Genomic DNA, 17,677 nt, shown 5'->3' on the forward strand with positions numbered 1-17,677 from the left:
CTTCTGAAGGTGCTGACTCTCACTGGGGTACAGCTCCTGAAGGTGCTGATTCTCGCTGGGGTACAGTTCCTGAAGGTGCTGACTCTCACTGGGGTACAGTTCCTGAAGGTGCTGACTCTCACTGGGGTACAGTTCCTGAAGGTGCTGACTCTCACTGGGGTACAGTTCCTGAAGGTGCTGACTCTCACTGGGGTACAGTTCCTGAAGGTACTGACTCTCACTGGGGTACAGTTCCTGAAGGTGCTGACTCTCACTGGGGTACAGTTCCTGAAGGTGCTGACTCTCACTGGGGTACAGTTCCTGAAGGTACTGACTCTCACTGGGGTACAGTTCCTGAAGGTGCTGACTCTCACTGGGGTACAGTTCCTGAAGGTGCTGACTCTCACTGGGGTACAGTTCCTGAAGGTGCTGACTCTCGCTGGGGTACAGTTCCTGAAGGTGCTGACTCTCACTGGGGTACAGTTCCGGAAGGTGCTGACTCTCACTGGGGTACAGCTCCTGAAGGTGCTGACTCTCACTGGGGTACAGTTCCTGAAGGTGCTGACTCTCACTGGGGTACAGTTCCTGAAGGTGCTGACACTCACTGGGGTACAGTTCCTGAAGGTGCTGACTCTCACTGGGGTACAGTTCCTGAAGGTGCTGACTCTCACTGGGGTACAGTTCCTGAAGGTGCTGACTCTCACTGGGGTACAGTTCCTGAAGGTGCTGACTCTCACTGGGGTACAGTTCCTGAAGGTGCTGACTCTCTCTCGGGTACAGTTCCTGAAGGTGCTGACTCTCACTGGGGTACAGTTCCTGAAGGTGCTGACTCTCTCTCGGGTACAGTTCCTGAAGGTGCTGACTCTCACTGGGGTACAGTTCCTGAAGGTGCTGACTCTCACTGGGGTACAGTTCCTGAAGGTGCTGACTCTCACTGGGGTACAGTTCCTGAAGGTGCTGACTCTCACTGGGGTACAGTTCCTGAAGGTGCTGACTCTCACTGGGGTACAGTTCCTGAAGGTGCTGACTCTCACTGGGGTACAGTTCCTGAAGGTGCTGACTCTCACTGGGGTACAGTTCCTGAAGGTGCTGACTCTCACTGGGGTACAGCTCCTGAAGGTGATGACTCTCACTGGGGTACAGTTCCTGAAGGTGACAGAGATAGGGTGGGGCGAGGCCTTCTGTTAGTAATATTTTAAACCTGTCGCTCTGGGTCAGTTAAATTTTACCTGGTCCTAACGTAGATTTTTAAAGAACCTTAACTGCAATAGGTATCTGATCTGTGCCATTATGTTAAATGTTAAAATATTTGTACAGATGAATCTGATTATTGGTTTGAGAGATTAGCAAAGGCTGAAAAACTAAAGTGATTTAAGTCCCTGTAACTGTTGCTGGAGAATTTTGTTGTCAACTTATAACTAGCACACGTAATCTTAAAATTAGAAGTAAATCCAGTGTAACTTCCTCAATAAAGGCTTGTGAGAATGTGGAACATACTGCCCCAGAGCCATCGATGCAGAATTAACTGAGGTAGATGGGAAATGGGAGTTTATCAGGAAGTGGAGAAAGGGCAGGGTAATAGGTTAAAAAGAAGTTCCTTTCACAACCTCAGAATGTCCCAGAGCAGTTCAGTCAATGTAGTCACTGTTATAATGTAGAGAATTGTGGCAGTCAATTTGCAAACAGCAAGCTCCCACAAACAGGAATAAGATAAATGACCAATTAAGCAGCTTATGATCGTGTTGGTTGAGGGATAAATGTTAACCAGGACAGCAAGAGAACTTCCCTGCTCGTCTTAAAATAGAGGACGTGGGATATTTTACGTTCACCTGAGTGGGCAGACAAGGGCCTCTGTTTAACAACTTATCCGAAAGATGGCACTGCCGACAGTGCAGCACCCCCTCAGTACTGCGTTGGTGTGTCAGCCTGGATCCTGTGCTCAAGTCCTCGGGTGGGGCTTGAACCCACAACCTTCTGACTCGGGTGAGAGTGCAACCCACTGTGCCACGGCTGACACCTGACTAAAGAGAGAGCTGCCATAGCTGACAAAATGGTGAAGCAGGCTCGGCGAGCTGAATGGCCCAATCCCGTTCTTGTAAACAAGTTGTTATTAGTGACTCCTGGCCACTCATTCTCTTGCACCTTATTGTCTTCAGAATGGGCAGCTCCTTTGGAAGGGACCTGATGCAGTGAACAGCAACTCAGGTAAAGTATTGACAAAGGAATTAGATAGGTTCCTGGCTCGCATAGGAGCAGAAGAGCATGCGGACTGCCCAGACTGACCAATAATTCAAACCGTGAAACAATGGAGACCCGGGAGACACAACAAAGCAGATGCTTTCCACAACCAAGTGGCATTCCAGAAGACGCTTCCCTTTTCAAGAGTCAAATATTCCTGATGAAGCACGGCCTTAAAGTTCCATGACACTGAGTGCCAAGTTACAAAGAAATAAGCTGACAGAGAGCTCCCACTCCCAGTCTCTTGCCACAGAATGATGATAACAAAAATTAGATTATATAAATAACACTAATCTGACAATAGTTGCATGCAGTCACAAGATTACGATCATGACTCTAAGCTAAGGACAGTGATTGTATTTGGAGACATTATTCTGATGTTACAAATGGCTTCTTGTTAAGATACTTGGGCAGAACCAGTGCCTTAGCATGCTGCCAGCCAAATGTTAGATTCTTATTAAATAAGCCATTTAATTTCCTCCTCTTCTCCAAATGGCACTGACTCTCACTGGGGTACAGTTCCTGAAGGTGCTGACTCTCACTGGGGTACAGTTCCTGAAGGTGCTGACTCTCACTGGGGTACAATTCCTGAAGGTGCTGACTCTCACTGGGGTACAGTTCCTGAAGGTGCTGACTCTCACTGGGGTACAGTTCCTGAAGGTGCTGACTCTCACTGGGGTACAGTTCCTGAAGGTGCTGACTCTCACTGGGGTACAGTTTCTGAAGGTGCTGACTCTCACTGGGGTACAGTTCCTGAAGGTGCTGACTCTCACTGGGGTACAGTTCCTGAAGGTGCCGACTCTCACTGGGGTACAGTTCCTGAAGGTGCTGACTCTCACTGGGGTACAGTTCCTGAAGGTGCTGACTCTCACTGGGGTACAGTTCCTGAAGGTGCTGACTCTCACTGGGGTACAGTTCCTGAAGGTGCTGACTCTCACTGGGGTACAGTTCCTGAAGGTGCTGACTCTCACTGGGGTACAGTTCCTGAAGGTGCTGACTCTCACTGGGGTACAGTTCCTGAAGGTGCTGACTCTCACTGGGGTACAGTTCCTGAAGGTGCTGACTCTCACTGGGGTACAGTTCCTGAAGGTGCTGACTCTCACTGGGGTACAGTTCCTGAAGGTGCTGACTCTCACTGGGGTACAGTTCCTGAAGGTGCTGACTCTCACTGGGGTACAGTTTCTGAAGGTGCTGACTCTCACTAGGGTACAGTTTCTGAAGGTGCTGACTCTCACTGGGGTACAGTTTCTGAAGGCGCTGACTCTCACTGGGGTACAGTTCCTGAAGACGCTGACTCTGAGTAAAGCAGTTAAATCTAAACTGGTTGTTCACTTTTCCTTTTCTGAGCTCGAGTCTCTTCCCCTCCATTGTGTTTACCACACCACATCTGTGCAGTGTTCCAATTCAAACATAACAGATAATAAATTGTCCATGCATTGTGCAAAATCAGTTGGTGAATATAATTTTTTAATGTGCAAGTTGGCAGTGTGTTTGGAGACAAACTTCAGAATCTCGCTCCACAGAGGCAGCAAATGGTCAGAGCATGCAACCACATCACCACTGTTGACAGCAAAATTGTTGGGAAATGTTGAAAATGCAATTCACAATGGTAAATATTGACAGAAAAGTGTGATCAGAACTTGTCTAGATTTTTATTAATATATAGATGGTTATAAATGGAAATAGTAAAGTTAAATTTGTGACCTCTCAGGTTCAACTGTTAGAGTAGAACAAGGGGACACAGGTTAGCAAGAGGCAATTCAGGCAGATCTTCACACCAAGTGATGAACACATGGAGCAGACTCTAGGTCTGAAAGTCCAGGCAAAAAGATGAGTTTGAGGCTGTGATGGAGTGTAGGATGAGCCCCCTCATGTGATTCTTATATCACTGCTTTGTGCTGTGTAACATGTCTGTTTTGTTACATGAGGTAAGTCTTAGGCAGTCAGAACTTTTCCAGATATTCAGCTGACTGGGCAGTTGCTGGCACTGAGGGATGACTGATTATCCCTGCAGCTGTTACGCCTCTGGACGTTTGCACATTGTTCACAGATTATTACCAAACCTGTGGTATAATCTAAGTCCAAAAATGTGCTGCTTTAGTGGTCTGAAAATCGCACACGAGGGTAATGGAGCGAAACAAGACAAGCACTGCTCGTGTGCAATGAGTACATGGCAGAGAGAACAGGCTGCTTTTATACCGAGTGCTTGAGGGAAAGTGGAGGTGTCACACTGCTGGGTGGAGGCACATAATTAGGGCGAGGAGCTCGAGTCTGTGCCAGTAGTAGATTGGGACAGGCAGGAAGGAAGTAATATGTCTAATATGGCTTTGCATTATGAGAGCACGCAGGCTCCTCGCTCTGGATCCAGGAGTGAGAGAGCAGTCAGGTACCCCAACTCTGGATCTAGGATTGAGAGAAGACATAGGTGTTCTTGGTATGGATCCAGGATCAAGCGGAATACAAGTAAATTTTTGCCCAAGCACCACATTGGCAGGGGTGGAGTGCTGATAACAATTATACAGATTGATCATGTTTGATTTGAGATGCTTGTGCTGACTAGCACAAACCCTTAATGGATCTAGCCCCCAAATATCTGACACTATGTTTTTACACACCCCCTGATAATCCCACACACTGACCTTTACACCCTTTCTAATAGTTTCCCAAACTGATCGCTTACAGATAGCATTATAGTCCCTGGCACAGACCCTTTGCACCCCTCCCCCCCTCCCCCGAATAATCTTTTCGAAACCCTACATTTGCCCTTTACAGATCCTTCACATATCCTGCAGGGTAGTTGATTGTTGGAAGAAGGTTTATTTTGATGTAACGCTTATTTTTATTTTCCTTCTCTAACAGGCAGTATTCGAAGATCAGACTTTCAAGAGACAGATCGAGATTGAGATAACACCTGTCTTTCTTGTGCCAGACACCAATGGATTTATTGATCATCTCCCCAGTCTGGTCAGGCTGTTGGACTGTAGGCTGTACATCATCGTGGTCCCACTTATTGGTAAACATATTCTTCACTACCCTCTCGTCCTAGCTGAGTATTGTCTGTGTGTGGTCTGGCAGAAACACTGAGTGCAGAAAATTGATGAGATGCCTGTAGCTGAGTGGTTGCACCAGGTTACATCTGGTGTTTTCTTTTTAAGGGTCTCCTTTAAAGTGTGTGTCACAGTAAACTACTAGGAATGTGTGAGAGATAGCCTTCAGAAAGAAAACGAACTCAAGTCCCCGGTCACTGTTGATAATATCACTCCCCAGTGATGTGAGAGTTCAGGACAGCAAAATAAATTCAGATTAGCAGCCGGGTGGAAGTGTATTACAAAAAATATGCGCTGATGTCACCAACCACAGGAACGAAACACAAACGGTTTGTACGATTGTCCAACCCCAAGATTGTGCAACAGGCCATAACGCACGGCCAGCCACTTGTATTTTTCGAATTATGTGCTCGCCGGTCTCCCCATGCCCTGAACATCTCGCTTTCTCTGCTTCTGAAAATTGCTGTTAGGATTTGTTATTTAACCATGAAATCAATCAAAGTATTGTCTAAAAACGACTCCATCTCTTGTGGTATTGCACATGGTTGGTTAACAACTAGTCTACTTCGACAGTAGAGCGGGTTAACCCGGGAATAATAGTCGGCTTTTAAATCATTATTTATTGTTAAATAGCAAAGCTTGGGCCAGAGCGCATGGAGAGATAGTGATATTAGAGAGTAATGGGGAAACATAGAAACATAGAGATAGGAACAGGAGTAGGCCATTCGGCCCTTCGAGCCTGCTCCGCCATTCAATGAGATCATGGCTGATCTTCGTCTGAGATCATAGCTGATCTTACCAGTTCAGTACCCCGTCCCCGCCTTTTCTCCGTAACCCTTAATCCCCTTAGCCTTCAGAAATATATCCAATTCTCTCTTGAAAATATTTATTGAATTAGCCTTCACAGCCCTCTGTGGCAGGGAATTCCACAGGCTCACCACTCTTTGAGTGAAGAAATTCTTCCTCATCTCTGTTTTAAATGATTTGCCCGCTATTTTTAGACTGTGGCCCCTGGTTCTGTGCTCCCCTGCCATTGGAAACATTCTCTCTGAATTCAGCCTGTCCAGGCCTGCCATAATTTTATATGTTTCGATGAGATCCCCTCTCAATCTTCTAAACTCCAGTGAGTACAAGCCCAAACTATTCAATCTCTCCTCGTAGGTCATTCCCGCCATTCCAGGTATCAGCCTGGTGAATCGCCGCTGCACTCTTTCCATGGCAAGAACATCCTTCCGCAGATGGGGCGACCAAAACTGTACACAATACTCCAGATGCGGTCTCACCAGCACCTTGTACAGCTGTAGTAAGGTATCCCTATTCCTATACTCGAACCCCCTTGATATGAAGGCCAACATACCATTTGCCTTCTTAATCGCCTGTTGCACCTGCATGCTCTCCTTCAGTGACTGGTGCACAAGAACACCCAGGTCCCTCTGCACTTCCCCATCTCCCAATCTATTGCCATTTAGATAATAATCCACCCTCCTGTTTTTACCCCCAAAGTGGATAACCTCGCATTTATCCACATTATAGTGCATCTGCCACGTATCCGCCCATTCCCCCAACCTGTCCAAATCGCACTGTAGCCTCCTGACATCCTCATCAGAGCCCACCCCTCCTCCTAGTTTAGTGTCGTCAGCGAATTTGGAAATATTGCATCCAATTCCCTGATCCAGATCATTTATATATATTGTGAACAGCTGGGGTCCCAGGACAGATCCTTGCGGCACCCCGCTGGTCACTGCCTGCCACTCCGAAAACGAGCCGTTTATTCCAACTCTCTGTTTTCTATCCGCCAGCCAGTTCTCTATCCACGTTAATACTTTGCCCCCAATCCCATGAGCCTTAATTTTGCATGATAATCTTTTGTGTGGAACCTTATCGAAGGCTTTCTGGAAGTCAAGGTACACCACATCCACTGGCTCTCCCCCATCTATTTTACCAGTTACTTCCTCAAAAAATTCCAGCAGATTAGTCAAACACGATTTACCCTTTGTAAATCCATGTTGACTCTGTCCGATCCTTTCCCCATTTGTCAAGTGCTCCGCTATTTTATCCTTAATAATGGACTCTAGCATTTTGCCCACAACCGATGTAAGGCTTACTGGTCTATAATTCCCTGCTTTCTCTCTACCCCCCTTTTTAAATATTGGGGTAACATTAGCTACCCTCCAATCCACGGGTACTGTTCCCGAGTCAATGGAGTTCCGGAAGATGATCCTTAGAGCATCTGCTATCTCCAGGGCCACCTCCTTAAGTACCCTAGGATGTAGTTTATCAGGCCCCGGGGATTTGTCGGCCTTCAGTCCCCTCAACTTACCCAACACCATATCCCTAGAGATACTAATTTCTGTCAGCTCCTCCCTCTCATTAGTCCCTATGTTTGTCGATATTCCTGGGAGGTTATTTGTGTCCTCCTTTGTGAATACAGAACCAAAGTATGAGTTTAATTGGTCTGCCATTTCCTTATTCTCCATTATATATTCTCCCGAATCGGACTGCAAGGGACCGACTTGGGATTTTACCAGTCTTTTCCTCCTGATATACCGATAAAAGCTTTTGCAGTCTGTCTTTATGTTTGCTGCAAGTTTACTTTCGTATTCTATTTTCCCCTTCCTGATTAATCCCTTTGTCCTCTTTTGCTGTATCCTGTACTGCCCCCAATCTTCCGGTCTGGTGCTTTTTTTTGCCAGTTGATATGCCCTTTTTTTTGATTTTATGCTGTCCCTAATTTCCCTCGTTATCCACGGTTGAGTCACCTTTTTAGGTTTATTTTTATGCCAAACCGGTATAAACATGTTCTGGAATTCTTCCATTCTATCTTTGAATGCTTGCCATTGTCTATCCACTGTCAATCCCCCCAGAAACACCACCCAATCAATCTTACCCAATTCCCGTCTCATACCCTCGTAATTCCCTTTATTTAAGTTCTGGACCTTAGTCTCTGATTCAATTTCCTCACTCTCCATCTCGACTGAGAGCTCGATCATATTATGATCGCTCTGACCCAAGGGGCCTCGTACAAGAAGATTGCTGATAAGTCCCTTTTCATTGCACAATACCCAGTCTAAAATGGCCTGATCTCGAGTCGGCTCCTCGACATATTGGTCCAGATAACCGTCCCGAAAACATTCCAGGAATTCCTCCTCCTCAGAATTTTTACTAATTTGGGTAGTCCAATCAATATGTAAATTAAAGTCACCCATGATGACAGCTGTGCTCTTATCGCACGCTTCTCTAATTTCCCTTTTTATGCCTTCCCTCACCTCCATATTACTATTTGGAGGCCTATATATCACACCCACTAACGTTTTCCTCCCCTTGCTATTTCTCATTTCTACCCATACAGATTCCGTTTCATCCGAGTTAATATCCTTCCTTTCCATTGCATTAATCCCCTCCTTTACCAGCAATGCTACCCCACCTCCCCTACCTTTTTGCCGATCCTTCCTAAATATTGGATATCCCTGGATGTTAAGTTCCCAGCCTTGCCCACCCTGCAGCCACGTTTCTGTAATCCCAATCAAATCATACTTGTTTACCTCTATTTCCACAACTAATTCATCCACCTTGTTCCTAATGCTTCTAGCATTAAGATACAAAGCCTTCAGGCTTGCTTTTTTCACACTCTCATTATGAATTAGTTTGGCCCTTTGTGTTTCTCTCCTTTGCTTATTGCTTCTCACCTTTCTACCATCTATTTCTAACTTCATATGACTTCCCTCTTTTCCACTACCTAGGTTCCCATCCCCCTGCCAAATTAGTTTAAATCCTCCCGAACCGCCCTAGAAAATATTACCCCGAGGGAGATAGTGATATTAGTGTGTAACGGGGAGATAGTGATATTGGTGTGTAACGGGGAGATAGTGATATTAGTGTGTCACTGGAGATAGTGATATTAGTGTGTAACGGGGAGATAGTGATATTAGTGTGTAACGGGGAGATAGTGATATTGGTGTGTAACGGGGAGATAGTGATATTAGTGTGTCACTGGAGATAGTGATATTAGCGTGTAACTGGAGATAGTGATATTAGTGTGTAATGGGGAGATAGTGATATTAGTGTGTAACTGGAGATAGTGATATTAACATGTAACTGGAGATAGTGATATTAGTGTGTAACTGGAGATAGTGATATTAATGTGTAACTGGAGATAGTGATATTAGTGAGTAACTGGAGATAGTGATATTAGTGTGTAATGGGGAGATAGTGATATTAGTGTGTAATGGTGAGATAGTGATATTAGTGTGTAACTGGAGATAGTGATATTAGTGTGTAACTGGAGATAGTGATATTAGTGTGTAATGGTGAGATAGTGATATTAGTGTGTAACTGGAGATAGTGATATTAGTGTGCAACTGGAGATAGTGATAGTGTGTAACTGGAGATAGTGATACTAGTGTGTAACGGGGATCATGATATTAGTGTGTCACTGGAGATAGTGATATTAGTGTGTCACTGGAGATAGTGATATTAGTGTGTAACTGGAGATTGTAATATTAGTATGTAACTGGAGATAGTGATATTAGCGTGTAACTGGAGATAGTGATATTAGTGAGTAATGCAGAGATAGTGATATTAGTGTGTAACTGGATATAGTGATATTAGTGAGTAATGCGGTGATAGTGATTTTAGTGTGTAACTGGAGATAGTGATATTAGTATGTAACGAGATAGTGATATTACTGTGTAACTGGAGATAGTGATATTCATGTGTAACTGGAGATAGTGATATTAGTGTGTAATGGTGAGATAGTGATATTAGTGTGTAATGGGGAGATAGTGATATTAGTGTGTAACTGGAGATAGTGATAGTGTGTAACTGGAGATAGTGACACTAGTGTGTAACGGGGATCATGATATTAGTGTGTCACTGGAGATAGTGATATTAGTGTGTCACTGGAGATAGTGATATTAGTGTGTCACTGGAGATAGTGATATTAGTGTGTAACTGGAGATTGTAATATTAGTATGTAACTGGAGATAGTGATATTAGCGTGTAACTGGAGATAGTGATATTAGTGAGTAATGCAGAGATAGTGATATTAGTGTGTAACTGGATATAGTGATATTAGTGAGTGATAGTGATATTAGTGTGTCACTGGAGATAGTGATATTAGTGTGTCACTGGAGATAGTGATATTAGTGTGTAACTGGAGATTGTGATATTAGTATGTAACTGGAGATCGTGATATTAGTGTGTAACTGGAGATAGTGATATTAGTGTGTAACTGGAGATCGTGATATTCTCTCTCTTAGGCAGTCCCTCGGGACCGAGGATGACTTACTTCCACATTAAAAAATGAGTTCTCAGGTGACTGATGAGTCCAATGCGGGACCTACAGTCTGTGCCACAAGTTGGGCAGACGGGGGTTGAAGGGGCGGGTGGATGGGGTGCTTGGGTTGACGTCCGCTCCTTGCGCTTGGCTTCCGCTTGCTCCCGGTGAAGAGACTCGAGGTGTTCGGCTATTCCCGGATGCTTCTCCTCCACTTTGTGCGGTCTTGGGCCAGGGATTCCCAGGTGTCGGTGGGGATGTTGCACTTTTTCAAGGAGGCTTTGAGGGTGTCCTTGAAGCGTTTCCTCTGCCCATCTAGGTGTCTCTTGCCATTTCGGAGCTCCAAGTAGAGCGCTTGTTTTGGGAGTCTCATATCGGGCATGCGGACGATGTGATCTGTCCATCGGAGCTGATCGAGCGTGGTCAAAGCTTTGATGCTGGGGATGTTGGCCTGAGCAAGAAAACTGACGCTGGTGCGCCTATCCTGCCAATGGATTTAGAAACATAGAAGCATAGAAGATAGGAGCAGGAGTAGGCCATTTGGCCCCTCGAGCCTGCTCCACCATTTAATGAGATCATGGCTGATCATCCAAATTCAGTACCCTGTCCCTGCTTTCTCCCCATATCCCTTGATCCCTTTAGTCGTAAGAAATATATCTAACTCCTTCTTGAATATATTTAATGAATTGGCCTCAACTCTGCCTTCTGTGGTAGAGAATTCCACAGGTTCACCACTCTATGGGTGAAGAAATTCCTCCTCATCTCTGTCCTAAATGGCTTACCCCTTATCCTTAGGCTGTGACCCCTGGTTCTGGACTCCCCTGCCTATCGGGAATATCCTTCCTGCATCTAGTCTGTCTAGTCCTGTTAGAATTTTATAAGTTTCAATGAGATCCCCTCTCATTCTTCTAAACTCCAGCGAGTATAAGCCTAATCGATCCAATCTCTCCTCATACGTCATTCCTGCCATCCCAGGTATCAGTCTGGTAAATCTTCACTGCACTCCCTGCATGGCAAGAACATCCTTCCTCAGATAAGGCGACCAAAACTGCACACAATACTCAAGGTGTCATCTCACCAAGGCCCTGTACAACTGCAGCAAGACATCCTTGCTCCTGTACTCGAATCCTCTCGCTATGAAGGCCAACATACCATTTGCCTTCTTAACCGCCTGCTGCACCTGCATGCTTACCTTCAGCGACTGGTGCACAAGGACATCCAGGTCTCGTTGCACTTCCCCTTTTCCCAATCTATTGCCGTTCAGATAATAATCTGTCTTCCTGTTTTTGCCACCAAAGTGGATAACTTTGCATTTATCCACATTATACTGCATTTGCCATGCATCTGCCCAATCACCCAACCTGTCCAAATCATACTGGAGTTTCTCTGCATCCTCCTCACAGCACACACGCCCATCCAGCTTTGTGTCATCTGCAAACTTGGAGATATTACATCCAGTTCCCTCGTTTACATCATTAAGATATATATTGTGAATAGCTGGGGTCCTAGCACTGATCCCTGCGGTACCCCACTAGTCACTGCCTGCCACTGGGAAAAAGACCCGTTTATTCCAATTGTTTGCTTCCTGCCTGCCAACCAGTTCTCTATCCAAGACAGTACCTTACCCCCAATCCCATGTGCTTTAACATTGCAGGCTAATCTCTTATGTGGTACCTTATCGAAAGCCTTCTGAAGGTCCAAATACACCACATCCACTGGTTCTCCCTTATCTATTCTACCAGTTACATCCTCAAAAAATTCCAGTAGATTATTCAAGCATGATTTACCTTTTGTAAATCCATGTTGACTTTGTCCGATCCTTTCACTGTTTTCCAAGTGCTCTGCTATTACATCTTTTATAATGGACTCTAGCATTTTCCCCACTACCGATGTCAGGCTTACCGGTCTATAATTCCCCATTTTCTCTCTGCCACCTTTTTTAAATAGTGGGTTTACACTAGCTACCCTCCAATCCATGGGAACTGTTCCAGAGTATATAGAATTTTGGATGATGACCAGCAATGCATCTACTATTTCTAGGACCACTTCTTTAAGTACCCTAGGATGTAGATGATCAGGCCCTGGGGATTTATCGGCCTTCAATCCCGTCCATTCCCCTACAAATACTGATTTCATTCAGTTCCTCCCTCTCATTACACCCTATGTTCCCCGACATCTCTGGGAGGTTATTTGTGTCCTCCTTTGTGAAGTCCGAACCAAAGTATCTATTTAATTAGTCAGCCATTTCTTTGTTCCCCATTATAAATTCCCCTGATTCTGACTGCAAGGAACCTACGCTTGACTTCACCAATCATTTTCTCTTCACATATCTATTGAAGCTTTTACAGTCAGTTTTTTTTGTTCCCTGAAAGCTTACTCTCATACTCTATTTTCCCCCTCATAATTGTCCTCCTTTGCTGAATCCTAAACTGTTCCCAATCCTCAGATTTGCTGCTTTTTCTGGCCAATTTATATGTCCTCTCCTTGGATCTTATGCTATTTGCAAGATCTTGCAGAAGCAGCATTGGTGGTACCTCTCCAGTGCTTTGAGGTGCCTGCTGTACATGGTCCATGTCTCTGGGGCATACAGCAGGGCGGGCATCACTGCTGCATGAGCTTAGTGCCGGGTTTGAGGTCCTGGTCTTCAAACACTCTCTTCCTCATGCGACCGAAGGCTGTACTGGCACACTGAAGGCGGTGTTGGACTTCGTCATCGACGTCTGCCTTTGTTGACAGTAGGCTCCCGAGGTATGGAAAGTGGTCCATGTTGTCCAAGGTCTTGTCGTGGATTTTGATAATCGGGGGGCAGTACTGTGTGGCGGGGGCAGGTTGGTAGAGGACCATTGTCTTACAGATGTTTAGTGTAAGGCCCATGCTCTCATACGCTTTGGTGAAGGTGTTGACAATGGTTTGGAGTTCGACCTCCGAGTGAGCGCAGATGCAAGCGTAATTCGACGACAGAGGATGGGACGACCTTGGCTCTGGACTGGAGGCGACGGAGGTTGAACAGTTTCCCGTTTGTTCTGTAAATTAGCTCCACTCCAGCAAGGAGCTTACTGAGGGTGAGATGGAGCATTGCAGCAAGGAAGATCGAGAAGACCATTGGTGCGATGACACAGCCTTGCTTGACCCCGGTCTGTACGTGAATTGGATCTGTGGTGGAGCCCTTGGTCAGGATCACAGCTTACCTGTCGTCGTGAAGCAGGCGGAGGATGGTGACAAACTTTTGAGGGCAGCCGAATTTGAGGAGGAGACTCCATAATCCCTGACGGTTGACAGTGTCGAAGGCCCTTGTGAGATCAAAGGCGGCCATGTACAGTGGTTGGTGCTGTTCCCTGCATTTCTCTTGTAATTGACGCGCAGTGAAGATCATGTCCATTGTGCCCCTTAGTGGGCGGAATCCGCATTGCGACTCTGGAAGGAGCTCTTCGAGCACTGGGAGAAGGCGATTGAGGAGGATTCTTGCTATATTAGTGTGTAACGGGAGATAGTGATATTGGTGTAACTGGAGATAGTGATATTAGTGTGTAACTGGAGATAATGATATTGGTGTGTAACTGGAGATAGTGACATTGTGTAACTGGAGATAGTCATATTGGTGTGTAACGGAGAGATAGTGATATTGGTGTGTAACTGGAGATAGTGATATTAGTGTGTAACAGGGGGATAGTGATATTGGTGTGTAACTGGAGATAGTGATATTAGTGTGTAACGGGAGATAGTGATATTAGTCTGTAACTGGAGATAGTGATATGAGTGTGTCACTGGAGATAGTGATATTAGTGTGTAACGGGGAGATAGTGATATTAGTGTGTAACGGGAATCATGATATTAGTGTGCCACTGGAGATAGTGATATTAGTGTGTCACTGGAGATAGTGATATTAGTGTGTAATGGTGAGATAGTGATATTAGTGTGTAACGAGATAGTGATATTAGTGAGTAACTGGAGATAGTGATATTAGTGTGTAACTGGAGATAGTGATATTAGTGTGAAACGGGGAGATAGTGATATTAGTGTGTAACGGGGAGATAGTGATATTAGTGTGTAACTGGAGATAGTGATACTAGTGTGTAATGGGGATCATGATATTAGTGTGTCACTGGAGATAGTGATATTAGTGTGTCACTGGAGATAGTGATATTAGTGTGTAACTGGAGATAGTGATACTAGTGTGTAATGGGGATCATGATATTAGTGTGTCACTGGAGATAGTGATATTAGTGTGTAACTGGAGATTGTAATATTAGTGTGTAACTGGAGATAGTGATATTAGCGTGTAACTGGAGATAGTGATATTAGTGAGTAATGCAGAGATAGTGATATTAGTGTGTAACTGGATATAGTGATATTAGTATGTAACTGGAGATAGTGATATTACTGTGTAACTGGAGATAGTGATATTAGTGAGTAATGCGGTGATAGTGATTTTAGTGTGTAACTGGAGATAGTGATATTAGTATGTAACTGGAGATAGTGATATTACTGTGTAACTGGAGATAGTGATATTCATGTGTAACTGGAGATAGTGATATTAGTGTGTAATGGTGAGATAGTGATATTAGTGTGTAACGAGATAGTGATATTAGTGAGTAACTGGAGATAGTGATATTAGTGTGTAACTGGAGATAGTGATATTAGTGTGAAACGGGGAGATAGTGATATTAGTGTGTAACGGGGAGATAGTGATATTAGTGTGTAACTGGAGATAGTGATACTAGTGTGCAATGGGGATCATGATATTAGTGTGTCACTGGAGATAGTGATATTAGTGTGTCACTGGAGATAGTGATATTAGTGTGTAACTGGAGATAGTGATACTAGTGTGTAATGGGGATCATGATATTAGTGTGTCACTGGAGATAGTGATATTAGTGTGTCACTGGAGATAGTGATATTAACATGTAACTGGAGATAGCGATATTAGTATGTAACTGGAGATAGTGATATTCATGTGCAGCTGGAGATAGTGATGTTAGTGTGTAACTGGAGATAGTGATGTTAGTGTGTAATGGGGAGTTAGTGATATTAGTGTAATGGGAGATAGTGATATTAGTGTGTAACTGGAGATAGTGATATTGGTGTGTAACTGGAGATAGTGATATTAGTGTGTAATGGGGAGATAGTGATATTAGTGTGTAACTGGAGATAGTGATATTAGTGTGTAATGGGGAGATAGTGATATTAGTTTGTAACTGGAGATAGTGATATTAGTGTGTAACAGGGGGATAGTGATATTGGTGTGTAACTGGAGATAGTGATATTAGTGTGTCACTGGAGATAGTGATATTAGTGTGTAACGGGGAGATAGTGATATTAGTGTGTAACTGGAGATAGTGATATTAGTGTGTAACTGGAGATAGTGATATTAGTGTGTCACTGGAGATAGTGATATTAGTGTGTCACTGGAGATAGTGATATTAGTGTGTAACTGGAGATAGTGATATTAGTGTGTAATGGTGAGATAGTGATATTAGTGTGTAACTGGAGATAGTGATATTAGTGTGTAACTGGAGATAGTGATATTAGTGTAACGAGAGATAGTGATATTGGTGTGACGAGATAGTGATATTAGTGTATAACTGGAGATAGTGATATTGGTTTAACGGGAGATAGTGATATTGGTGTGTAACAGGGAGATAGTGATATTGGTGTTTAATGGGGAGATAGTGATATTAGTGCGTAACTGGAGATAGTGATATTAGTGTGTAATGGGGAGATAGTGATATTAGTGTGTAATTGGAAATAGTGATATTAGTGTGTAACTAGAGATAGTGATATTAGTTTGTAACTGGAGATAGTGATATTAGTGTGTAATGGGGAGATAGCGAAATTAGTGTGTAATGGGGAGATAGTGATATTAGTGTGTAATTGGAGATAGTGATATTGGTGTGTAACGGGAGATAGTGATATTAGTGCGTAACTGGAGATAGTGATATTAGTGTGTAATGGGGAGATAGTGATATTAGTGTGTAACTGGAGATAGTGATATTAGTGTGTAACTGGAGATAGTGATATTAGTGTGTAACTGGAGATAGTGATATTAGTGTAATGGGAGATAGTGATATTAGTTTGTAACTGGAGATAGTGATATTAGTGTGTAACTGGAGATAGTGATATTAGTGTGTAACTGGAGAAGGTGATATTAGTGTGTAATGGGGCGATAGTGATATTAGTGTGCAATGGGAGATAGTGATAGTGTGTAACTGGAGATAGTGATATTAGTGTGTAACTGGAGATAGTGATAGTGTGTAACTGGAGACAGTGATATTAGTGTGTAATGGGAGATAGTGATATTAACGTGTAACTGGAGATAGTAATATTAGTGTGTAACTGGAGATAGTGATAGTGTGTAACTGGAGATAGTGATATTAGTGTGTAACTGGAGATCGTGATATTATTTGTGTAATGGGGAGATAGTGATATTAGTGTGTAACTGGAGATAGTGATATTAGTGTGTAATGGGGAGATAGTGATATTAGTGTGTAACGGGGAGATTGTGATATTAGTGTGTAACGGGGAGATTGTGATATTAGTGTGTAACTGGAGATAGTGATATCAGTGTGTAATTGGAGATAGTGATATTAGTGTGTAACTGGAGATAGTGATATTAGTGTGTAACTGGAGACAGTGATAGTGTGTAACTGGAGATAGTGATATTAGTGTGTAACTGGAGATAGTGATAGTGTGTAACTGGAGATAGTGATATTAGTGTGTAATGGGAGATAGTGATATTAACGTGTAACTGGAGATAGTAATATTAGTGTGTAACTGGAGATAGTGATATTAGTGTGTAACTGGAGATCGTGATATTATTTGTGTAATGGGGAGATAGTGATATTAGTGTGTAACTGGAGATAGTGATATTAGTGTGTAATGGGGAGATACTGATATTAGTGTGTAACTGGAGATAGTGATATTAGTGTGTAATGGGGAGATAGTGATATTAGTGTGTAACTGGAGATAGTGATATTAGTATGTAATGGGGAGATAGTGATGTTAGTGTGTAACTGGAGATAGTGATATTAGTGTGTAATGGGGAGATAGTGATATTAGTGTGTAACTGGAGATCGTGATATTATTTGTGTAATGGGGAGATAGTGATATTAGTGTGTAACTGGAGATAGTGATATTAGTG

The 17,677-nt window shown here is 43.7% G+C and overlaps 1 protein-coding gene across 1 annotated transcript in view; it reads left to right on the top strand.

The window, feature by feature from the left end:
• Nucleotides 1-17,677, top strand: part of smg6 (SMG6 nonsense mediated mRNA decay factor) — a 280,547-nt gene that overhangs the window by 212,631 nt on the left and 50,239 nt on the right. Inside the window, exon 7 of the mRNA XM_085965106.1 lies at nucleotides 5,077-5,230. Coding sequence (XP_085821232.1) covers nucleotides 5,077-5,230 — 154 coding nt within the window. The remainder of the gene's footprint in view (nucleotides 1-5,076; nucleotides 5,231-17,677) is intronic.

This window comes from Somniosus microcephalus, chromosome 22 (assembly GCF_052327205.1).
Source record: "Somniosus microcephalus isolate GS21.2 chromosome 22, FLI_Smic_1.0, whole genome shotgun sequence".
Classification (NCBI taxonomy): Eukaryota; Metazoa; Chordata; class Chondrichthyes; order Squaliformes; family Somniosidae; genus Somniosus; species Somniosus microcephalus.